Source organism: Melanerpes formicivorus, unplaced genomic scaffold (genome assembly GCF_026170545.1).
Source record: "Melanerpes formicivorus ecotype bairdi unplaced genomic scaffold, bMelFor1.0.p_v2 SCAF_1, whole genome shotgun sequence".
NCBI classification, from domain to species: domain Eukaryota; kingdom Metazoa; phylum Chordata; class Aves; order Piciformes; family Picidae; genus Melanerpes; species Melanerpes formicivorus.
Window position 1 is genome coordinate 52,025,419 of NW_027142353.1, and position 26,300 is coordinate 52,051,718.

At 38.9% G+C, this 26,300-nt stretch overlaps 1 protein-coding gene across 1 annotated transcript in view; it reads right to left on the reverse strand.

Moving 5' to 3' along the window:
* The window catches only part of B3GLCT (beta 3-glucosyltransferase), a 56,975-nt gene that overhangs the window by 17,950 nt on the left and 12,725 nt on the right, over window positions 1-26,300 (reverse strand). Inside the window, exons 4-10 of the mRNA XM_068143189.1 lie at window positions 20,014-20,123; window positions 13,344-13,420; window positions 9,330-9,441; window positions 6,807-6,943; window positions 5,617-5,680; window positions 1,271-1,402; window positions 1,084-1,153 (exon numbers count right to left, since the gene is read on the reverse strand). Of these exons, the coding sequence (XP_067999290.1) occupies window positions 1,084-1,153; window positions 1,271-1,402; window positions 5,617-5,680; window positions 6,807-6,943; window positions 9,330-9,441; window positions 13,344-13,420; window positions 20,014-20,123 (702 nt within the window). The remainder of the gene's footprint in view (window positions 1-1,083; window positions 1,154-1,270; window positions 1,403-5,616; window positions 5,681-6,806; window positions 6,944-9,329; window positions 9,442-13,343; window positions 13,421-20,013; window positions 20,124-26,300) is intronic.

Here is a 26,300-nt window from a genome sequence, read left to right on the forward strand (position 1 = left end):
ATGGTGGCAACATCATGTACCTGGAGTAGCCAAGGGTACACAAAACTCAAGTAAATTCCTGGAAACAATTCCTGAATTTCCTTATTGACAGAATGTCTAGAAGCAAACACTAATGGACTGGTAGGTGGCATCAAGTAGGTAGAGTTTTTTCTGCTAAATCAGGGGATTTGGAATTTTTCCTTCCAAGTTTTATACACATTGGATCACCCTCAAGTCAGCTGAGCCTTACAGTGTATTAGCTGATGCTGAGTATTTCTCTGTCTTTATTTTCTGTGCCTCTGAGAAGGGAGTTAATATTCATTGGATGTACCTGTTGGGCTATGCTAGGTCTTTTTGTTTATGGGGTGTTTTTTTTACATAGGCATCATAGTCATTTTCATGGTGACTAGCACTATTTATGGAACACTACAGTTTCCAGATGAAACATGCAAGAGTGCTGCACACGTGGGAAACTCTTGTTCGGGGCTGTGGCTTGAACAAAGTAGTACAGAGGATCAGATTTTTCCCAGAGACAAAATTTCCCATTTCAAGCATTATAAAACACATGTGTACAGGGTAATGATAAAAGCAGTATGACAACATGAGTTGCTCAATCTTTCACTGGAGGACAGGGCAGGATAAAAGGTAGGAGGAGGGAAGAGACCCCTCATCTTATTCAGATTTCTCAATCAGCCACCATACAGCTCCACAATTCTCACTGCTAGTGCAAGGAACAGAAGTGAACCAATTAGCAGAAGGAAACACACTGAAGGATATTAACAGCTGCTATATTACTTAACACTGCAATAGCTCCAACTGATAACAATATAAGTTATCTTCATGGCCAGTATAAATTTAGGTATTCAAGATTTTTGCCAGACAGTCACTAATGATGAAACAATCAACCACAGTTTTTCATCTTAAATGCTTCACCAACTCCTGAAGAATAAGCTGCTGACAGTTCTGGAGTTTTGATGTTTCACAGTGGGTACTGCATGTATTTAGACCCAAGAGCTATTCAGAGGGAATGTATCAGCTTGTCTTTTGAATATTTATTTCATAAACTATATTGCATAGCATGACCTTGACCAACCAACAACTTACTTCTGTCACCATGGAATTTCTGACATGTTTTTACAGCAACAAAAACATCTTCCTTTTTCACTGGCTCACCCTATATGAACAGAACACAAAAATTAATTCTTAAATTACAGGCTCTGCCTGTCAACACTTACTAGGCTGTGTATGTCCCTATACCTAATGAAACAGGTATTTAAAGTATGGTACTTACACAAAGCGGTAGGAAATTACTGAATGTTGTTGCACAGTGATCAGTCTTGTGTGAGTTTACATCATCTGTGCAGAACTCAGGCACTGGAGTAAGATGTGGTCCCTCTCCTTTCTGCCAAATATACAGGGCAATCTGTCAAAACAGAAAAACATTGTATCAGTTAATACCATTCTAATTTCAAGAAGTAAGGCCAACGGCATCCTGGCCTGCATTAGGAATAGTGTGGCCAGCAGAAGCAGGGAAGTCATTGTGCCCCTGTACTCTGCTTTGGTTAGGCCGCACCTTGAGTACTGTGTCCAGTTCTGGGGCCCTCAGTTTAGGAAGGACATTGAGACACTTGGAACGTGTCCACAGAAGGGCAACAAGGCTGGGGAGAGGCCTTGAGCACAAGCCCTATGAGGAGAGGCTGAGGGAGCTGGGATTGTTTAGCCTGGAGAAGAGGAGGCTCAGGGGTGACCTCATTGCCCTCTACAACTACCTGAAAGGTGGTTGTAGCCAGGAAGGGGTTGGTCTCTTCTCTCTAGCAACCAGCACCAGAACAAGAGGACACAGTCTCAAGCTGTGCCAGGGGAGGTTTAGGCTCGAGGTGAGGAGAAAGTTCTTCACTGAGAGTGTCATTGGTCATTGGAATGTGCTGTCCAGTGAGGTGGTGGAGTCAACATCCCTGGAGGTGTTCTAGAGGGGATTAGATGTGGCACTTGGTGCCATGGTCTAGTCATGAGGTCTGTGGTGACAGGCTAGACTCGATGATCTTTGAGGTCTCTTCCATCCTTGGTGATACTGTGAAGTACTGTGAAGTAGTGAATTCTTAGGGCATACACTGAAATCGTATCACAGGACAAACTTAACAGGAAAACTGCAAAATAGGAGATGCTGTAGAAGATTTGTCTCTTACTTGATTAACTTGCTGCATACCTTACTTCCTGCTCACATTTCTAGAGTCAAGATGAAGATTTTTTTTTTTTGCTACAAAACAAATTCTATAGACAGACAAATTTTAATATTTGATTCACAGAATTACAATTAGTTTCAAGCACCAAACCAGTTATGGACTTCTAAGTTAGATTATTATTTTCCTGCCCATCTCACTTTGGTTTCAACATCCTCAGAAATTCCCAACGACCTACAGACAACCACTTCTGGAACTCAGAGGGAATAAAATACAATGTCAGTTTGTTACAGGCCCTGAGGGCAGGCTTGAGAATACAATCAGATTTTTGAAACCTAAGCTTCCAGATTCAAAAGATTCTCAATGAGGGTACAGTCACATACCAGAACATAATTAACTGATGAGTTTTTATCAAGTTATTGATTGTAACTGGGCTGTCCTAACTACACATGCACTCTCAGACTGCATCAACTGCAAAGTAAAAACATTCAGTTTGCACTGACAAGTTTGAATTACTGTACTTGAGTAGATGTATACAACTGGGAGCTGTGAGTACCAATATGCTCACTATTACTGCTCAGCTGACAGTGACTTGCTAAACCACTGTACTGCAGCCACAGGTTCTTTCAATGCAAGCAGTTTTGTAGTTTACAAGTTCTACTTTCTCTTAGCCTCTTCATTATTAAGTGGTCAACTTATTTGCTGGTTTAGCAATGTTCCTTGTCCTGGTTTCAGCTGGGATGGAGTTAATTTTCCTCCTAGTAGTGCAGAGTGCTGTGGTTTTGGATTTACTATGAGAATGATGTTGATAACACATTGATGCTTTAGTTGTTGAAAAGCAGTGCTTATCCTAAGTTAAGGACTTCTTCCCACGCTCTGCCAGTGAGCAGGTGCACATGAAGTTTGGTGGCAGCATAGCTGGGACATCTGACCTGAACTAGCCAAAGGGATATTCCACACCACAGAACATCATGTTCAGTACATAAAGTGAGGAAAGCTGGCTGGGAAGGGCAGGTTGCTGCTCAGGCATCAGTCACCCAGTTGTGAGCAACTGCACTGTGCAACTGTTGTGGAAAAAGCAGATGATTTCTGCATTACAGATGAGTTCAACGAAGTACTAAAGGGGAGGACCGCTGTATAGGGAAGAAAATACATGTGACATTTAACACCAACACACTTGTGATAAGGAGCAGCAAACAAACACAGATCTCCAAGGTAAGCTTTTTGCCTTGTCACCACACTGACATTACAGCACGTAAGTGGTTCTTACCCCTTCCTTGTAGCACAGCAGAAAGGGATGGGATTCTAAAGAGCTTTCAATACATTTTAATAAGATTGAATTGGTTTAGAATTCAGTTATTCTGAATGAATATCTGCCACATGAATCAACAAAGCAGCAATGCTCCTGCAGCACAAAGACTATTTAACAATTGTAACAACATGAATTATTTATGAAAGTTCATAATTTCCCACTGGATAATGAAATCTTCAACAGAAAGCCTTAGAATGGTGTGAAGCTAACATATTTCAGAAGTGAGGTCAGAATGTCATTTTGGGTTGTTCAGATGACAGACTGTTCCTAAAACTATGGAAATGGATTTACAAGAAAAAGACAGAAAATAGCCCTAGCTTCTAGTTTGCATCTACTGTTAGATATACAAAACCACACTTTGAGTTGTGAATATAAGCATCAAGGACTATGCTATACGTTGTTCAACGAGCAGCAACAGGACGAAAACCTTTTACCGTACTGATACAGCAAGACAGGCTTTCCAGATGCAAAGTGATATAAATGTTATGGATATAAGAAATAGACTTGGAAAGTATTAGAGTGAAAACAAATGTAAATTACCAAATAATAGAGGCATCTTTTAGTAGGACTCAATAAAAGTGAAACATTTGTTAATACTTTTACCATACTTCATGAATTTAGACATAGCACACAATCATTAAAGACCACAGATTATATCCCTTGATTTGTTGTCAATCTCGATTCACACAAGAAGGATGGAAAGATAAAAATGACTTAAGAAGGAGAAGATGGTGATGCATAAAATAAATGTGGGGGAATGGAAATGTCTCTAGGGAGACATGAGACAGTGCAGAAGGAACAACCACAGGGCTGAAGGAGGTTATCAATGGCAATAACTCTGAAATGAAACACATGCACAGCACTGCTAACAGAATAAGAAGTGGATGGAAGTAATTTTGCCTGTCAAGTGATCAATTATTTTTCATTAAGTAATCTGTGGCACATAAAAGGAATGTCTGATAATGATTTATTATTATTTTTATGACACTACATTTAGAGGCTTTGTCAGTGCTGAGCTAGACATGAATACTGGTAATACACTAATGATTTTGAGGTAACTTGCTAAAAGAAGAGTAACAGTGTGAAGCCCAAGGTCTTGTATTTAGAATAATTAAGAGGAAAGGAATAGCAGTTGGCTTGCCTCATGTAGCAACAGGGAAAGCTGAAAGGGGTCCAATTGCACTTGAGAAATAACAGGAAACTATGTGAAAGAACAGTGTTGGCACAAACCCAAATTCATTTAAATATGCTACCAATTTATACTTTATAAATATCCTGTAGATTTATGTTGGAAACAAGGAGGTTTATAACCATTACAGAATAAAGCTCTAGAACAGCAGCAGTAGTTTTAAATAGGTGGGTTGGGTGTTTGTTTGGGTTTCTTTCCCTTTCCCTGGGCCAGTACTACAATTTATAGCTGACTTTCTGAAGTTCAAAAAAAATTAAAACTAATTCAACATCACTCCTAACTTCAGGTCAAAATCAGCAATCTTATTCCAGATTAGTCCTCCCCTTCCAGTTTGGTTCAGGAATTTCATTTGGTACAGTTCAAATATTTTGAAGGCAGGAAAAAAAGCATCAGAAAAAGTAGTATTGATACTCTTTTTGACCATCACATTCCTTTCCTCTCATATTCCTTTCCCTGGACTGACTCATACACTGAAAGAACTAGCAACTACCTTCTAGAAATGTTGCAAACTAGAGGTAAAAAAAAATTTCCAGAATTCCATGCTGCAAGTTGCAGGGCTGATTGTTGACACAACAATCAGATTCCTGAGACTATTTAATCCCAAATCCATCATACTTAGATACTGTTCTGGCTTAAGAAAGTGAGTGAGGCTGGCTAGTATCTGAGCTACTACTTGTGTCAGCTTATGCTTCATGAATTAGCAGTCTCTTCAAAAAGCAAGTCTTAGAAGACACCTCAATGTACACAACCATGTATATATTGAACAATTTTAGCAATGAATTCTATGCTTAAAATATAAAGTAGTACAATACCCTGAACAAAGGGAAAGAAATCAAACATGCCATTGCAGTCAAACTTTTTAGTAATGTTTGTGAAAAATCAATTTCCATTACCTCTATAACCATTTAAAAATACAGACTTGAGATAATTTTCTCTTTCATCACATCACTGCTTACCTCATGCTTTAAATCTATTGTGAAGTCTGACTTGAGTGGTTCACTTTTCAACTTCTTTGCAAGCCTGTATAATCAGAGATAAAGAAATTTACTCACAAAAACCCAGCAAAGTGTGGCTGGCATTCCTGAGAGGGAGAAAAAAATAAGTAAATCACACTTCTGTATTTATTGCCCCTTTATCATACCCTTTTTCTTTTTCTTCAACTGAGCAATGTGATGATGTTAGTATTACTTTTCAGTACATTCTTCCAGAAAATTCCCATCTGAAGTAGACTGAGTCTGTCATAATATTTTCCCCAGTTAAAAGCATCATTTTGAAGCTTAATATTGATCAGCATCTCAAACAGATGCTTCAGACAATAGTCTCTTTTTGTGCATTCCATAGCACAGTACTTAGACCCTTTCAGTTTATGAAAATATGAATCCTTGCTACAACAAGCTGCCTTCAGCTTCAGAAATCAAAGAACTTTCCAAATCTCATCTAAAAATTAAGCTTCTAATCTGGAATAAATCTCTCTATAAGACAAACAACACTTCTAGTGGGCCAGGCAGTCACTTTGAGATGTAGGAGTAAAATTGCTGTATAGGGGATAATACATGTTTTATATCCAGCTGTGTTGGTTGAATGACTAGTACCAGGCAACTATCTGACATTAAATTTTACATAGGGAAAGCAAAGCAAAATAAATCATATACATAGCAATGATACAGAAATCTCCTCCTATGCCCTTGCCTACTACTGAATTCTTGTATGTCTGCTTATAATGATTGGAATGTGTAGAATAAGGAATCAAAGCAGCATCAAAGCATTATTTTCTGAGTTGGTTTATAGCGGGAGCACAAATCCGTGTAGTAATGCTGATAACATAAGTGGCACCAGCAAAAGCTCAGTATAGGCTCTGCAGTCAAATCCATCAGTACATTCTAAGCTGTTTGCCATGGTTAAGCTACCAAAGTTCAAACACAGTTCAAAATTAGAATCTGAGTTTGTGTATCTAACAACAAGGCCTTCCACTTCAAGTTCCTGTACTGCAGGAACACCTTCCTCCTTTACAGAAAATAAAAGACAAAACCATATGAAAAGCACAGCTTGTTAAAATAATGCTGATTAGCATCTAGAAAAATGGTATAAATTAAACACCCTTAATTACTACCAAAAAAACCAGAGTGATTAAAAATTAAATTCTTACTTGTTAACAAGTGGAATGCTAAGTGCCCAACCAGCTGCAAAATCTGGAAATTTGAAGACTGTAGGATTTTCAGCAAAGGCATAATGGTGGATTATTGTAGACTCTTCATCATATAATGGTTTACCTAAAAACCACTCCTGTAAAGGAATATGGGAAACAATTTTGTTCATCTACAGCATCCTTTCAGTGAATACGACAACTGCATTTATGCTGCATAAAGCAAACCTGGAAACAAAACCAAGGGAAGTGTATTGTTCACAGTAATCCAGACAAAAATGGTATTCTGTAAGAAATCAAACTAAAGGCAGCTCTCTGGTTTCAAATACACACTGTATTTTCAAACTCCGGCATGGGCACCTGGATTCTTTGGGGCTGCAGTCTATCGTCCTGCTACAATGACAGGAAGAGGAGGGGCACACGCCATTCGGTTTAACCTTGCTTCTGTCTTCCATTATGAAAGCAGAGGTTGAATCAATTTGCTGTTGAAACACAGAATCACAGAGCGGTTGAGGTTGGAAGGGATTTTTGGGGATCATCTGGTCTAAACTCCCCTGCTCGAGCAGGGCCACCTGTACAGTAGATTGTCCGGGATCATGTTTAGACAGCTTCTGAGTTACCTCGAATGATGGAGACTTCACCATCTCTTTGGGCAACCTGTACCAATGCTCAGTCAGCCTCACAGTAAAAAGGTATGCATTTCCTGATGTTCAGCTATAACGCACATCCGAGTGCTTGCTTTGAGGTCTTTCATATAAATCAGATACTCCTCACTGGTTTTGAGTTTTACTGCAGCCAATGTCCCAAGTTCTCAATGCAGGCCATTCTCTTAAACGTTCTCCACAATCCCCTAGGATGCTTCCACACATCTGTTCTCAGTCAACGTTACATTCACATCAATCTCAATACTTCTGTTAGTAATCTCTACGTATCCAGATTAAAAAGATGCCAATTCATCCACCATTCACATGCCCCTTGCAGACCTTTGATGGTGATTAATGTATACCACCTTTACAATATGCAGACTGCTGACATTTTAGCATGAATAATTAATGAGCTCTTCTGGGCTAACTCAAAATTTTGTGCCTGATGGACTACTACTGTATATAAAGAAATTCTCTTACACTAAGAAGGTGATTACTACATAGAAAAGCAAAACACATTTACCTTTTAATGCAGGTTGGAAGATGATTTGTTATTGTAATACACTTTGCATGCAATGCAAAGGAGAGGTTAAAGCTGGCCTAAGAGCAGCATCTAGAACAAAAACTTTTATGTCTCTCTTCTGAGAGCATCAATTAGGAGTAGGTGTTTCTGAAACAGAAATAAATGGATATTCCAAAGGCCTGAATATATTCATTCAGTCATTTTGAAGGCTGAGTGTTTAAAAATGTAAGATCCTTGAATTATCTTTATTACTATTTCAGACAAGAGTTGTGAGAAAATATGACAAGGCCATGTGCTTGAAAAAGAGGTAAATATACTAAAGTGAGACCTGAACCAGAGTTCAATGCTTGGTCAAGGTAACAATAAAAGGACAAAACCTATTTCACACAGGAGATTTTGGTTTCTTTTATTCCAGACAAAGGAAGGAAATCAAGCTGGACTTTTTTCTGAACACTGAAAATTCCAAATATTAACCCATTTTGTGTCAGTTACGTTGCCAAATTTATTGTGTTTCTTGGTGACTTTTTTCTTTTGTTCTGCAAGTGATGTTAGGAAGAAGTTCTATACAGAGAGAGTGATTGAACGTTGGAACGGGCTGCCTAGGGAGGTGGTGGAGTCACCATCACTGGAGGTGTTCAGGAGAAGACTTGATGGGGTGCTTGGTGCCATGGTTTAGTTGTTTAGGTGGGTTGGATTGGTTGATGGGTTAGACACAATGATCTTGAAGGTCTCTTCCAGTCTGGTCTGGTCTGGTCTGGTCTATTCTATTCTATTCTATTCCTTTGGTGGTGGCTCTTTTCCAGCAGATAAGAAAACTTTCTTATCTCCAAGACAGTTTAGAAACAGAATACAAATAAAATATCCTCCTGTTTGAGATCAGAGACAGCTAATCAAACCAACATCAGTCCTTCTGTCTGAGGATAACAAGAACTGATTACAGTCAGGAAAATGGGGAGAAGGGACCACACAGCAAACTGTATTCATCTTTTTACCAACACTACATCATTTTCAGGCTGTCCACATGAGGAATATTTCCTCTGCTCGATTCTAACAGCTCTTTAGCAGCTAGAGAGGCACTCATACTGCTCCATATTAAATACTTGCTCACTCTCAGCATCAGCAACAGCAATCTAGTCCCCTATTTTAAACTATTTGGACACATCTTTTCCAGTGTTTGGAGCTCTAAGCAACCCAGGCAAGTGTTGTAGAATTAAATTTTAGACTGCAGGAACTGTTCTGCAGCTAGGAATTCTAAAATTCTGTGTATATAATTTTGTACTTAAAATGATCCCATGTTTCATCTAAAAACCTGTTCAAGGACATTCAATAGAGAGTTAAATATCTACATTTTTATTTCACCTTAGACACGTCAAATCGTCCAAGTGTTTCCAGCAGCTTTTCAACTTGTATTCTTGTGTCTTCTTCACAGAAGAAAATCCATGAGGAGTTCCTACCATAGGTAACAGAGAAGCTAACAAAAGAAATTAACATTTTACTGGCTTATGAACAGAATGATAAATACAACCCACATTTGCCAAATATATGTATTTTGCAAGCCATTTTTCATTTACACAGATACAGAAACTTTCACTAATAATTTAGAGTTATGTATCACAGGTTTACTGCAGATGGATAAAGATACTGCCTCTGCTGCTATCTGTTTATATAGCAAAAATTCTTCCAGAAACAAGGGAATAGAGATACATGAATATACCATTAATTCAGAATTGCTGAGGTACTACAGGCCTAAAAGCCACCTATGAATTCAGAAGTTTATAGGGAAGTTACCTTCCCCTCTGTATCTTAACTTTCTTCCATGAAGCCCCACTGTGGGGCATCTAAAACCACTGCAACAATCATGACAATACCTAATGACAGGTTTTCTCACAGCTGTTTGACATTGATCATCCCCAACCTAAAAACTTCATCAACTCTTCCAGTACTGTGGAACCACACAAAGGTAAGGGACTCCCTTACCTTTCTCAAAGCTGACACTAATCTCAATGCATGATTCTTTACTTCTCTACTGCTCCCAGCTTAATTATTTCACTACTTAACAAAACAAAGCCATATTAATTCATGTCATCATAATGGAAAAAAGCCCAAATCTTCACTTGTTCAGTTTCCTTTGCATAATTTTTACACTGATTTAATTAAATCATCTGAGGATAGGGATATGAAAATTAGCATTTATAAGCATCACAGATTTCTTCCTCTACAGCATTGTCTACTGACAAAATTGGCAAGGAAAATAAACCATAAAAAAGGCTGGTAAGAGCATTTATATTTTTGGGAACTGCATTTGCCTAAAAAAGGGAAAGCCATGAAAAAGCAAAATAGAGCTAAACAAAACCTAAAGAACAACATCAAAAAAATTATACCATGAAACATACAAAATAAAACAAGCAATCCCCAACAAACAAAGAAACCTGAAACAAACCAAGCCAAAAAATCAAACCCCTGAGAAGCTCAACATCAGCCATCAGTGTGCACTGGCAGCCCAGAAAGCCAACCACATCCTGGGCTGCATCAGGTGGTTGGCCAAAGCAGTTCAGTCTTTTCCCATCTGGGACAAGTCATTGTGCTGGTTTTGGCTGGAATAGAGTTAATTTTTTTTTTCAGAGTAGCTGGTATGGGGCTAGCTTTTGGATTTGTGCTGGAAACTGTGATGATAACACACAGGGATGTTTCCATTACTACTGAGCAGGGCTTATGCAGAGTAAAGGCCCTTTCTGCTTCTCACTCCACCCTACCAAGGAGTGGACTGGGGGTACACAAGCAGATGGGAGGGGACACAGCTGGGACAGCTGATCCCAGCTGACCAAAGGGGTATTTCATACTATACAACATCATGCTCAGTATATAAAGTGGTGAGAAGAAAGAAGAAGGGGAGATGCTCCAAGTGATGGTGTTTGTCTTCCCACGTAACAACCATGCATGCTGAAGCCCTGCTTTCCTGGAGATGGCAGAACTCACTTGCCTGCCAATGGGGACAGGTGAATGAATCCCTTGTTTTGCTTTCCTTATGGCTTTTGCTTTATCTATTAAACTGCCTTTATCTCAACCAACCAGTGTTTTCCTTTATCCTTCTGATTCGCTCCCCCAGGCCACCACCAGGGAGTGAGCAAGTGGTTGCATGGGGCTGAGCTGCTGGCAAGGGTTGACTCACAGCAGTTATCCTCCTATAAAGCTACCTTCCCTCTGCATCTTGCAGTGTTATCTGATTGTTCAGTGCTTCCTATTTATGATATTCAATCTGCTAAATTATAAAAACCAGAACTCACAATTCATTAATTCTTTCACTTCATAAACACATATACTTGTTGGCTACTCAAATCTGGGCACATCTTTGCCATTCAGGAAAGCAAAAAAGATACCACCAGCTGTTTCTTCTAAAACAAGGGTATCATATATCCTTGCATTTTTAAATATGTAGGGCATTCAATGTCCTGTGAAAACCAAAGGCTCTTCTCTCACACTTTAGTGGCTAGCTAGAACTTTAAGGGAGAAATACCTGGATTTGCACAAAAGCAGGTGGGTGAAGGGCAAAAAGAAAACACTAGAATGATTCCCACAAAAAGAATTGGTGTGTCTTGTGAATACAACACATTCAAGTTCATAAAAAGAATGATCAGTTCATCTAGTTTTTGGTGGACAAACAATTAATTTTTGAGGCTGAGTATTTAAGTCCTGTGGAGAGTCTTATGTAGACATCATAGCGCACACATTTGGAGTTCAGATTGCAGAGAGCCATTGGAGATACTCAGATAGCATCCACTTTTGGTCTAATGATTTAAAAAATCTCTGCTTAATCAACATGGTTACTATGAAGAAATGCAGTGGGCCTTCTGGAGACAGTAAAGTTACTATGTCATAAATGATCCATTGATGTCTTATGATTACAACTTCTGAAAGGAAGTTTTTTGTCCAAGGTAACCTTTGCCCAAGAACTGAAAATTAAGAATTGTCATTACAGTTTAGCAGCCCCATTAAAAATTCTGACACCCACAGAACAGAGGAAAGCAGTTTTCAAATAAGAATGCATCTTTTATCACTATGCCAGGCATCATCAGCTGCTGCAGAATTGGCTGATCGCCCTTCCTCCTCTTCTGTCCATTCAGAAAACTAAACAGTACAAGCCTTGCAACATCAACATATTTCTAAACTACTCTGTCTTCATTCTGCCAAAAGTGGTAAAAGAAACAGAAGACACAAGGAAATCCATATTCCAGAATTCTCAAGATGGAAATCCTCTACTTAAGATCCCCTTTCAGATTTCTGAAGAATTTTCTTCTGCTTTATCACACAAACGAGCATTTGTATTTTTGCTTCTGCTTTGCTATCTTGTAAGAGCCGTATCTGTAAACCCTGTCACTGAGACACAAATAATTTACAAGAGGAGCCACTAGATCATTGAAACAAGAGCTAAGAAGTAAACCCAAAGATGACTGATAGTGGAACATCATCTTCCAGTTTTTCAGTTTACTTTAATTCTCCTTTTGCATCTTTTCACAGTCCACATGCCAACATGAAAACTGGCCATACAGACATCAAATAAGACGCTGAAAGCTACACCTTTTCATTACAGAGGCATTCTACTTCTTAGAAACACTGTAAACAACAGACAGGAGCCTCAAATGGGTATTGTTATCTCTTTTTGAAATATTACAGGATAGAATACAGAATTAACCAGGTTGGAAAAGACCTTTGAGATCGTCGAGTCCAACCTATCACCCAACACTATCTAATCAACTAAACCATGGCACTAAGTGCCTCATCCAGTCTCTTTAAACACTTCCAGTGATGGTGACTCCACCACCTCCCTGGGCAGCCCATTTCAATGGCCAATCACTCTTTCTGTGAAGGATTTCTTCCTAACATCCAGCCTAAACCTCCCCTGGCTCAGCTTGAGACTGTGTCCTCTTGTTCTGTCACAGGTTATCTGGGAGAAGAGACTAACCCCCACCTGGCTACAACCTCCATTCAGCCAAGTAATCTGAAAGGTCAGAAGTTCTGAAATACCCTACATCTTACACTGTGAGAAGTGGGAACTTAATAGGAAAATAGACATTTTTAAAATGGGTTGTTGAGTTTGTTGGTTTTTTTTTAATAATCCCCCAACAATTTTTAAGCCCACAACAATTTGAAGAAGTTCCCTGTTCAGTTGCATTATATTATTGTTCCTCTTTTGTTTAAAATAGCTTTCATTGGTTTAATGAAATTTAACAGGAAATTACTTTGGAACACTCCCCTACTAGCCTCCAAAAAAAAATTAGACTAAGAAAGTGAAAAGGTTGCAAATTTCATTTAAAAAGTTTTCCTCTGAAGAAAGCAGCCTGAGCAACATTGATTTACATTCCTAGTTACACTTACTCTCTCATTAACGGTAATATTGTCCATGCACCTTCATGCCCGTCCAGCTGATGAATAAGTAGAATTGTAGGTAATTCCTTTAAGAAAAATAAAGATATTCCCATTAAACTTGAATTATTTGCACATTTTTCCCCCCTAAACACCAAAGAAATCTTTAAAGAAATTACACTGGAAATGACTACTTAGTTCTTCACTGTTTTTTTACCTGCAAGTAGCCCTGCAGAATGATTTAGGGTGATACAAACCAAGGTGACCTGCGAATTAGGGAAATGGGCTTCTTCCAACTCCATATAAAGCTAATACACTTCAAGTTAAAAGTTTTGTATTGATCCTATATAATCAGTTAAGTAATAAATCATACTCATTTCTTTACCATATCAAAAAAACCCATGAAGTAAATAAAGACTTAAAAATAACGTGGGTTATTCTAAGGAGTTTTCCATCAGACAATCACATTACACAGAGCTTATATGAGAGTTCTAACAACCTTTACTTTGCTGAGTGCACCTTTGACCTATCACACTTACATCATGTCAAAACCCCATGGGTTTGCACAAAAAAAATCAAAATGAGGAGTTATCATTTTTCTTCTTCAAAGATGCTTCCTGCAAAGCAAAATATTGTCATATATGTATTTGCCCTTTTGCTACTCTTTACTACTAAAGATAGACCTTAGTGAAATGGCCTTTTTCAAATCCTATTTGCAGAGGTTGCTGATGAAGTGGCTGAGAGAGGCATATTTGCCTGAGACATTTTAAACTTCCTAACTTCTGGTATATACTTTGCCCTGACATTGAGAAGTCAACTCTGTGAGGTGACAGGTCTCATTTTCTGCATAAAAAAAGCCACTGCAGTTAGCACACATTTAACTGAGAAAAGCAGCCATATAAAAGCAGTGTATGGTATGTAAGACAAGGCTCCAGAGGACCCCATTCATCATTGCTAAAACATTTAAAAGACCTCATTAGTGTATAATTATCCAACTTCTACACATCTCTTCAAATCTACTGAATATCTATTACTGGAAGATGATCATATTCACCTTCTTGCATTGCAGTGTAGGTAACTTTTACAGTTAGAATAGCTAATGGGGTGAAATCAATTTTGCTGATAATAAAGCCTAATACATAATCCAAAAGGATTCTGGTACCTTTGCAGAATGAGAAGCAAGGGCATATCAGAAAGTCAGAGATCAAACAGTTAAAAGGCAAGAGAACAGCTGGAGGAAAGCGAAGATAAAACAGAAGTCAATTATATCTGTAAAGTCCTTCAAGATGACCTTGAGGAGATTCAAGGCAACCCTGAAATGTTTTTATAACTATATAGCTATTTTGCACACTTGCCCTGAAACACTTTCAAAAGGTTTGATTTTTAGAACTTAGAGGCACTTAACCCTTCAACAAATTGTTGCAGGTTAAGGATTAATTGTACAGGTCTAGAGAACCTCATGAGGGAGAGACGGGATATTGTAACCTGTCACTTTATTCCCTTTTCCTCTATCTCCCTATATGAGAAGCAGACTGTGCAGTCATCCCTCTCTCTTGCCTCTTGGTTCCAGGCATAAGACTGCTGTAATTGCATTTGGCTGGGTGGGAGTGAGGCCTGGCGGGTGGGAATTTATTTCTTGCTGTGTAGCTAAGGCCTGCTCTGGGCTTAACTTGGTGGGGAGGCAGTGAGGCCTAGCATGAGATGGAGGTTTAGCTGGCTGGGAGTATATTTTTTGATGCATCACTGAGGCTTAGCAAAAGCATAGTTTGGGGCTTAGCCAGGGGAAGGGCTAAGCCAGGGCCAATTCTGAATGGTTTACCTTGGTGCCTTTTGCATTTTTGTTTGCTTTTGTAAATAGTATTTCTAGTTAACCTCCAATTCTGTGTAAGGGTGTTTATTTACTCCTTTGGGGTAAATTCATTCTGCCCTCATTCCAGAGCTGTTTCAGCTCAAACCATGACAAGACTTCAGAAGCTTTTCACAAGTTAAGCACCCAAATACTGTGGCCCCAAAACAATGATTTTATATTTGCATTTTAAAATGCAAATGCTAAATTAACCATTATGAAGGCCAACAATGGACTCCATGGTAAACCAAATGACCAAGAATACACCAAGATCAAACTGTTTATGTAAGCAGAGAAAGCAGTAAGAAAACAAGCAAATGCAGATGTTAGTATTGGTAAGGAAGGGGAAGTATGAACTTCATACACTGACCACTCAAATGCACACACTGCAAGTTCTACCCACACAAGAGAGCTGAAGTTTCACCAACAGTCATGGAACCTAAGTATAAGCATGAAATACTACAAATAGAAGCCAGGCAAAACAAAAGCAAAGAGGGAGATAAGAATGGTTAGATAAAATGAAGGTCCCAATAACCTTCATAGAGGAATCTAAAAATGAGGACAAGTCTGAAATACTAAAGCAATCCGTAAGAAATCTAAATTACACATGGTAACAATATGCAAGTTTAGGAGAAAATTCAGCTAGTAGGGTAATATTCAGGTGTTTGTTCTCTAACTGCAAAATATTGTGTAAAATGGGGAGCAGGGCGAAGAAAAGAACAAAGAAATTTTGTATCCAACATTTTCTATTCATAAACCAGGGACGCTGCATGGCTCTTAGTACTTACTGATACTATCAACTGACTGAAGCAATACAGACAGAAAAAAGCATCAAGAGCAACACATATTGAGAGCTACAATACTCAAGACTTTTGGATAAGGATTAGTGTGGTTTCAGGAGGCCACTGAAAATGGCTGGAACGTCTTCCTCTTTCACTGAAGAACCATGTTCCCTAATTACTCTAATTTTGAGTCCCCCTGCAGAGACTTAATTACTTTAGAGAGAGTGCCAGATGCTGCAGTTGCCTCATCAGCATCTCTACCCTCACCACAGAGAAGTGCAGACTTGTCATCTCAGCAAGACAGCTTCACAGTCCATTGCCAGTCATGTGCCAGATCTATCATTTTACTGTGGAAAGAGTCCTGCTGATCAAAGACTAGCAAGACCTTGGCCAAGTAGAGTGGCATACAAAATTAATACCACAGATGACAGGAAAATATCTTCCCCAACAGCTCTGGGGATCTTGCTAATGTGATCTGTGTTCTACAAAGAGGAAAACTGATGGAAAGCTAATGAAGAAGTTATGCCAAAGAGCTTTTTTTTTTTTTCATAAATAAAGTCAACAAGAAGCCTGTGCACTAGACAGAAAAAAAAAAACCCTCCACATCTTAAGGAATAAGCATTTAAAGTGCTAAGCTGATAAGCACATTTCATGAGGCTACAGGATTTATTTGACATGAATAAATCCTTGCCAAAGGGGAAAAAAAAGTTGTTGCTAGGAAGGAAACAGATTGCACAGTAACATTTTACACACACAGATAAAGGAGCCTAGATCTAATAACACTAGGAAATAATATGAAATTATGCATGGAACATACATTTTCTAACTAAAAAAATAGGGTTGATCTTGATACTGTGGCAAACCTTGCCATAAAGGTGAACTGTTGCAGATATGGAAGCAAAAAGGCATGACAGAATGTAGCCCAACACTTGACTTAAATTTAATCAGTTAAACCTTGTTAAAATGGCAAGATTAAAAAAGGAGTCAATTGATCAGTCCCAACTGGAAAGCAGCTTCCACGGTATAGAAGCCACTACAGAATCACAGAAGGGGAAGAAACATGGTTTTCAGACTAGAATCTAGAATTTGAGCAAGCAACCTGAAAGTTGAAGCAACAGATAAATTATGGATTGCACTGCACTTTATGGTATTCATTTTGAAAGTCCTGAAGCAAATTAAGTCCTATGAGCATTTCATCTGAACATACACGAGTTTAAAAAACACTCGAGTTGCAGTGAATGAGCAATCCTTCTGCTGTAACTTGTAACTATAACATCATTAATACATCTAACAGGGAATAAAACAAAGAGAGAAGTACTATACAGCCCAAGAAAAACCTAGACATGTTTTCAGAGGTGTTTCCACCATAGCCTGGTAATATTTTAAATTCTCTTTCAAGTGAGATATGGATGTCAGAATTCATTATGGGGAATAGTTTCAAACAGTAACAGAAGAATATTTAAAGAGCCTTTTGAACAGCAAAACTTCAGCTAGCTTCACTCCAGCAGCTGAAATCAGATGTGGAAGCAGAAGTAGGAAGAAATTCAGAGAACATTAATTCACCCAGAAAAAGAATGCATGTCCCACTGGCAAATCAAGAAAAGATACGGGTTACAAATTCCCTGAAAGTAGTTTCTCACAGATGGCCAAAACATGAGCAGGAACAATCTGAGAACAGATCATTTCAGACAGAAATATGGTGATGGCTTAACATATATACATTAAAATTCAAGCAATCTAACTATAGGTTGTTTTTCCCTCTCCAACGCTTTAACAAAGAAGTCTTCCATCTTACTGAGACAGCACAACGCTGCCATCAGTACAGCCTAGGCAATTTAAATGAACAGTTTTGGTTAATAGTCAACAAATTGCTATGAAATAAGCTTTAAAGCATGAACACAATCCTGACATCTACTGGTGACCAGAATTACAGATTATTTTCACATGAAATAAATGTTTTAAGTACACACAGAAGGAAAATAAATAGACAAATTACTTAGTGTCATAGTATCAGTCAGGGTTGGAAGGGACCACAAGGATCATCTAGTTCCAACCCCCCTGCCATGGGCAGGGACGCCCCACACTAGATCAGGCTGGACAGAGCCTCATCCAGCCTGGGCTTAAACACTTCCAGGGACGGGGCCTCAACCACCTCCCTGGACAACCCATTCCAGGGCTTCACCACTCTCATGGTGAAGAACCTCCTCCTCACATCCAGCCTGAATCTCCCCACCTCCAGCTCCATTCCATTCCCCCTAGTCCTATCACTACCTGACATCCTGAGAAGTCCCTCCCCAGCCTTCCTGTAGGCCCCCTTCAGATACTGGAAGGCCACAATGAGGTCACCTCGGAGCCTTCTCTTCTGCAGACTGAACAACCCCAACTCCTTCAGTCTGTCCTCATAGGAGAGGTGCTCCAGCCCTCGTGGCCCTTCTCTGGACACGTTCCAGCACGTCCATATCCCTCTTGTAATAGGGGCTCCAGAACTGGACACAGTACTCCAGGTGGGGTCTCACCAGAGCTGAGTAGAAAGGGAGAATCACCCCCCTTGACCTGCTGGCCACACTTCTCCTGATGCAGCCCAGGATCTGATTGGCTTTGCAGGCTGCAACTGCACATACTTCTGAAGATTAACATACTTCTAATATACTTCTAATATACTTAATATACTTCTAAAGATTAATATACATGTGAATGAGTGACAAACCATTTTAAAGCAATGCAGATATTCCATATTAAATAAAACAGATCTACTGAAAGGAGAAGTACTCAGAGGTACAACTCTTTGATTACAGAAGATTTTACCCTCTCCCATAAACATGCCTATGCTCCTGTCTTACTGTGACTACTTCATATTTCCACTTACTGATCATTTCATTACTCATATTCTGTAACACCAGTTACAGAACTCAATTATTATTTTTTTTAACAACTAAAGCCATAATCCTCTCTGCACACACTTGATCTGAACACTTGCTTCAGTCTCAAAGAGGACTCTGAAAGAGCAGAACAAAGGCTGTTCACATGACTGATTTCATTAACGGATTTAACATTGCATTTAGAATGGATTTGATTAAAATGGGTTTGGTAAGTTTGGATAAATGAAGTCTAAAACATCTAGGAATCTGATTTAGGCACTCCAAGACTAAGACTTAATTTTTTTTGCTTTACAACAAAGAACCTGGAAAGGAAAAATGGGTCAAATAATCTCACAGCAAACTATTTCATATCATGGGATATATGTCCCTCTTGGTTTTATTAAATATAAAGAAAATAAAGGTATGTACACGTTCAATGCAAGTGTCTTAGAAAATCTCATCTCTCTAGGCTAAAGCTTTGCAAGTAAAATTTTGCGTTACAGTGTTAAGTCAAAACCAGAGCTGCACAACATGAAGCTCCCAGGTGAGTATGACCCACCAGGAGGTAAGAGGCAGAGTGAACAGTGTGCAGGCAGGTGGCAGAACAAGTAGTAGTTAGGGAGGGTACTGCACCAGGGAGGAAATTAATACTGATGTGGGTGAGAGGAGTGTGGAAAATTATTGCTGTAGGAAGTAGGGAATCCCATTAGGATTTTCATGCCTGCACACATTTCTGCTCTACCGCCACATCTCTACAGTTGTGCAGTGCAATTCTGACAAAAATCAACATTACAGCACCCTCATCAGCTCCAATAATATACTCACCTAAAATTATTCTATTTTACCATTACAAAGTATCTTACTTTGTCTTTCTTTTTTAAAAAAGCCACCACTACCATGCTCCACTCTTCAAAACCTTCCTTGGTACCATACTTGCATCAAATACCATCTAAACAAAACCAGCTGCTGCACAGAAAAGGGATACAGTCCAAATTAAAATTATTTAGTGGTAAATCACAGCATGCAATCAGTAAATAACTATTTTATAACAGTGTCAGTTGGTGTAAGCACAGAGAAAGCAATTAACAAAAGGAGTAAAATGGATTTGAAAAAAAGGCACAATAGGAAACAACATTTTGAGTAGAATGCAGTAAAAGCATACAGAACAAGGTGCAATCTGTGTTATCTAAACATACCTTTCCAAGATCTGCAGCCTGGTTTAAAATATCTCTTTTTAGATCTTCTGCTCTCTTGGAATGAAAAGAATTACTTTGGCTCTGGATGATAAATACAATCTCTTTTAATTCTGTGAACCAGAAAATAAGAAGATTTAAAGACAAAAGCAGTGATTTTTCAGTCTTGCCTCAAAGTCACTGACCAGCCAGGTGTGTGGGAGGGGACACAGAAAGTTATTTCTTCAGCTATACAAACATTTCATCAAGTAGTAAAAAGGCATAACCTAATACATACAAGACATCCTAAACAGTCCTTTTAAGGATTAACACATAAAAATCACAACATGATTAGGAGATCTGCAGCAACAAAGAAACTTACACTTGCAGTTAGCAGCAGCCACATTCATGAAGTTGCTTTTTCTCCAATATACCAGCACTCCTTATTACCAGAGTTACAAGGCCTTAGTCATTGACCAGCACCTCCCCTTACTAGACAACCCATGAACTCACTCAGTAAAGAGCTCAGAACACTATCCAGATAGAGAGAGATGCAGATGGAATAGGATAGGGACAGGAATAGGATAGGGACAGGAATAGGATAGGATGGGACAGGATAGAACAGAACAGAACAGACCAGAAGAGATCTTCGAGATCATCGTGTCCAACCCATCATCCAACACCATCTAATCAACTAAACCATGGTAGCAAGCACCCCATCAAGTCTCCTCCTAATCACTTCCAGTGATGGCAACTCCACTACTCTCTTATCTAATAGGACAGCATCGATATCTCATGAGTGTCTTCACAGTGTTTAAGGGCACCATGGTTAAAAACTTCAAAAAGGAGAGGAGACCGACTATTTTAAAAAGAAAATAACGAAGTAGTTTTGAAAACATTTATGGCTAGAAGGAAATGCTTATTAAAAAACACACATAGGTGATAAAGCAACACTTTAAAACACTCTGAAAGCTAAGAAAAACAGGCAGATTTGGCCCCATTCAGAAGCAGAACACAGCAGATGATGAGATGATGATTGGAAGAGGACAGATGTCCTTTCCAAAATTCTTAAGAGGTTTAACCTATGCTGTAAAACCCACCCAAGACCATAACTAAGTAGCTACTGAGGTGTAAGATGAGGAGAACTGCATGATTGTGCAGCTTCTGCCAGAAAAGACTGAATTTTATGGACACTATAGAGAAAGTGTGCAGATGAGGAAACAGAATGGAACCGTTTAAGAGGTCCAAGTCAGTGATCAACCACTTACTAACTTCTTTTGTTCCTTATGCAGTAATGATGTTGTCCAGTGTTCAAGGAGATAAGAAGAGGACTTATGAGGATGGAGGGGATTGAGAACTCTTTTCAAATTCCCTCACTTGAGATGGTAATCAGATCAAGCATAAGAAATAACAGATTCTAGTTACTTAAATCAGAAGGCAACATAGAAAAGGCTGCTGAATTAATGTCTACAGATGGCATCACTCCAAGAGAAGACAGTATGAAAAGGAAAGACATTTAAATCCCATGGGAGCTGTACACAATGTCAAAAAATGTGGAGAAGGAACAAAGTGCACACCAAAAAAAATTACACGAACAGCAAAAAAGCATAGGAGTCAGACTTCAGAAAAGCAGAACCTTTAACACCACTATCATTACCAACATATGAAAGCTGATAGAATAAAGATATAAAACCTTTATGAGAGCTTTCTGAGAACACCTTCTGGCACTGCATTGAAATCAAGTTTTTTTTGAGATATAACAGATATCAAACTGAACATAGTCCAGGATGGAGGTTCACTGACTGAAAGCTGCCAGATTTTAGTAGAAGCAATTATCTGTGAAGATGAGTATCCCAAGGACTGAGCACCTTAGAGAAAGCATTTGAAGCTTCTTGCCAGGCAGCAGAGTATTTCAACATTTTTTTATCTGCAGTTTCAATGCAGTATAAATTCAAGTTTTAAATCATGCAATATCTATTTTTGTAGTGTATTTCTTGCACGGTAGATCAAGATCAGTTAACCTAAAAGATCCCAGTATCACATCAAGACCTTGACCTCCAGGTTAAAAATGCTAACTTGGCAAATAGAGTAGAATGAGTAAAGAACAGTGGAACACAGTGGATAATAAATGTCCAAACGAGAGAAGTAGTCTCAAAGAAAGAGTAAAACTGAGCACATGAAGAAGGCTAACAAGAAAAATCAGTGGCAACAAAAATAAGTGCATTTAATTTCAAACATCTTCTCTAAGATTATGAGATTATCACTACCAAGATCTGAGGATCAATTGCATTTGTTCCTCTGAAGAGGGACTTGTAAATTCAGACCCATGACAGCTCAAAGCTGCAGTTAAATGTTTCTCTACTTTTCCCCTGATATACTTTTCCCCCCACTTCTTAGCTTGCTCACTACGACAAACTCTGAAACTGTCAAATTTTGTGAAGTTCCTAGTGGAGTATTGCTACAGATACCAGTTTTGACTTCACATTTTGCCAGTGTTCCAAATAAACAGCTTAAAACAAGTATGCACAATGAAAACAACTTCTGAAGCGCAGTTACTTGCTGTCTAGCAGAGTATTTACCAGCTTTCCTGTGCAAAAATTAAACAGTGAAAAATTAAAATGACACTTCATTGATGATAGTGAGATCAAAGGACTACATCTACCTTCAAAGGACTAAATCTACCTTCAAAGGATTAAATCTGCGTATACAACACTGAAAATATCTCCAGAGATAAAAAGCAAAAGCTACACTGCTTGATATAATTACTGATTTAGTAGCTGTACATTTACAGATATACAAGAATCAGATTACACTCAATTTAATTTATGGTACATTTAGCAACAACTGTAATATCCCACAACAGGAGTATTTTCCACCTGCTTTGGTGTTACTGCAATAATTCAATGGAAATAGTTTTCTCTGCTATAGATAGGCACTTAAAAATCGTTCATAAGAACAAATACTCACTGGATTAAAATGTCAACAGAAAATAAGTATAATTTTAAACACCTAAATTGTTTCTCCAGTTGAGAAGCAGTCAATGAGGCAGAACAAAGAATGGACTGTTCTGGAAGAGTACTATCCAAAACAGTTACTGATATGCAGATACTTTATTTCTCTTGTTGTTTTCTTTTTTAGTTCTTCAACAATCTCAAATGCTCATTGATTGGAAAGATACTGCAAGTTTCATGTTTTAAAATAAGAACTGAAACCCAGGAATGCTGAAACTGAGTCTTACCACAGCCATGGCTCCTCGCTAAACAGAATGGAACCTCAATTAACTACTTAAAAGCAATTAACAGTAACCCGTGTTTTAACAAGTACACAATGACCCTACCCAGAATACTCCTCCCTAGGAACTATGACCAAATCAGTTCAAAAGATGGCAATAGGGAAATAATGCTATTTTCCATTTAGCATTGCAGTCTAATTGATGACCAGCACAAATAAACTACCTGCATGACTTTTACATTATTTTTGTGCAAAGTTTGTTTACCACAAAAGGCCTGCTTAGTCAATTGAAAGTTTTAAAACAAGCATTTCAGGCAACCCTCCCCATCCCACCAAACTAGGAAAAAGGCTCCTAGAGGAACATATGATGATGATGTTGCCTGCTGGCTTTTCTCTTCTACTTAGAGGATAACGCATTCACCGGATGCAAGAAAACCAAATTCTCATCTCTGAGACAGTTTGGGTCTTAATGTAGGTCTTTGGCATTCCAAGTCACTCTCTTAATTTCCAGACTGCAAGTATATTCTGAAATGTATTTTCCCCATTCTCTTCTCTTGTTCTAGAAATGGGGAAGAGTGCAAATTACTCCTGAGCTTCTGTATTACCTAAGTCTCCTGAAACAGTGGGTATCTAAAAACACATCTCCGACTCACTGACTGCTTAAACACACCATCAAAACGTACAGCAGGCATCAACAGAACAGACAGAATACCATTAGGACTTATATACTGCCCTGCAGGATGTATGACATTGTCCGAACTATTTCCACATGAACTACAGTTACGACTTTAACACAACCAGGATGCAATTTAACTACTGGTGTCCAACAGGTAAAAGAATGCCACTGACATCGTCGCAGCTCTGTCAATGGCACTTAAACTTAGTTCCCCTTTTCTTTGAGTTTTTCTTTCATAAGTGTTCAAGGCTAAATGGAATATTTTTACAATGAAACCCCAGGGGGAAAGAACAAAATCTCTCATTATTTATTCAGACAAAAACTAAACTGCAGAAGCACTGGTGCCTTAACTCATAACCCAGAGACTCTACTGAGTAGGTAAGAAAAAACAGCTTCCAATTTGAGTTTAAAAAAAATTTTGTAGGCCTTCCTTTCTTTTTATGCCAACTCTAAAACCAACCTGAAACTCCAGATTAGGATCTTTTAGCTCTTACATTTTGAGCAGATTATTGCAGCCTATTATAAAGCTTCCATGATTAAAACTTGAGGCAAGTCTTTTCTCATGCTAAGAACAATAATTTGCAAACGCGGTTTTACAGTAATTGAGGTCTTTCTGAATTAAAGGCAGTGCACACACATTGAATCATAGAATTGCTCAGGCTGGAAAGGACCTTTATGATCATTAAGTCCAACAATTAACTAACACTACAAATTCCACTGCTAAACCATGTATCTAACCACCATGTCTACAAGTCCTTTAAATACCTCCAGAGATGATGATGCAACCACTTCCATGAGCAGCCTTTTCCAGTACTTGACAACCCTTTCAGGGAAGAAATTTTTCCTAATGTCCAACCTAAACCTCCTCTGGCACAACTTGAGACTTTCCTCAATAAATATATATATATCCCCTTAGGCAAGGCATCTAGCCAGCTAGACACACAATCTCATCCGTGTGTACATGCTTATTTATTTATCATATATGCCATAAGCATTGGAATGACTGATTTATCTACAGCCTGCCGCTTGGTAACTTACGGTCATCCTAACTTCAAACACTCTCTCTCTCTCAGCACAGTTTGAGCACTTTCAACATTTGTTTTCCAAATTTTACCAAACTTAGTAACATATTAAAAAAATAAAATCCATTCCAAATGTGCCACATTTCCAGTGCTTCACAGTATCACCAAGGTTGGAAGAGACCTCAAAGATTATTGAGTCCAACCTGTCACCACAGACCTCATGACTAGACTATGGCACCAAGTGCCATGTCCAATCCCCTCTTGAACACCTCCAGGGACGGTGACTCCACCACCTCCCTGGGCAGCCCATTCCAATGACCAATGACTCTCTCGGTGAAGAACTTCCTCCTCACCTCAAGCCTAAACTTCCCCTGGCGCAGCTTGAGACTGTGTCCCCTTGTTCTGGTGCTGGTTGCCTGGGAGAAGAGACCAACCCCTTCCTGGCTACAACCACCTTTCAGGTAGTTGTAGAGAACAATGAGGTCACCCCTGAGCCTCCTCTTCCCCAGGCTAAACAATCCCAGCTCCCTCAGCCTCTCCTCATAGGGCTTGTGCTCAAGGCCTCTCCCCAGCCTTGTTGCCCTTCTCTGGACACGTTCAAGTGTTTCGATGTCCTTCCTAAACTGAGGGGCCCAGAACTGGACACAGTACTCCAGGTGCGGCCTAACCAAAGCAGAGTACAGGGGCACAATGGCTTCCCTGCTCCTGCTGGCCACACTATTCCTAATGCAGGCCATTGGCCTTACTTCTTGAAATTAGAATGGTATCAAATTGTATGTATCCAGTTGTTCCTCAAATTGCACACTTTCATAGTTTTTTAATAAAGTATGTTGCTTACTACTTCAGAACTGAGGATGTGTCTTAAGGCTTACTTAAAAAAAAAATCACGTGCACATTTATTCTCTATCTAATGAAAGGATTTATTCAAACCTTGCATGTTATTCTCACCTTTCCGCCCAAATTTCCCTCTTTAATTCCTAGAGAGCCTAGCCAAAGTGCAGAACTAGGCCAGACAGGATATTAAAAGTATATAACTGCAAAAAATTCTTTTGATGTTTTGAGAATAATCCAAGTGTCTGCAGCTAAGAGGAAGTATAACATCACTGTATTTGCAAGAATCAAATCAAGGAGAAAAAAAAAGCCTCAAGACTACTTTGTTCTTCTTTTCTCATTTACCATGTTTTAAAAAAGAAAGAAAAAATAAAAATGAAGAAAAACCTGAAACTGCTCATCCCAGTAGATACTCTTGTGGTGAAGGAATGACACAGCATACCTTGGATCTCAGTCACCCTCTGGACATGCTCCTCTCTTTCCAGAAACTGCAGAAGAATCTAGAGAACTCGTGCACCCAAGCTCAATGTTTCCTTGAGTTTCTAAAGAAG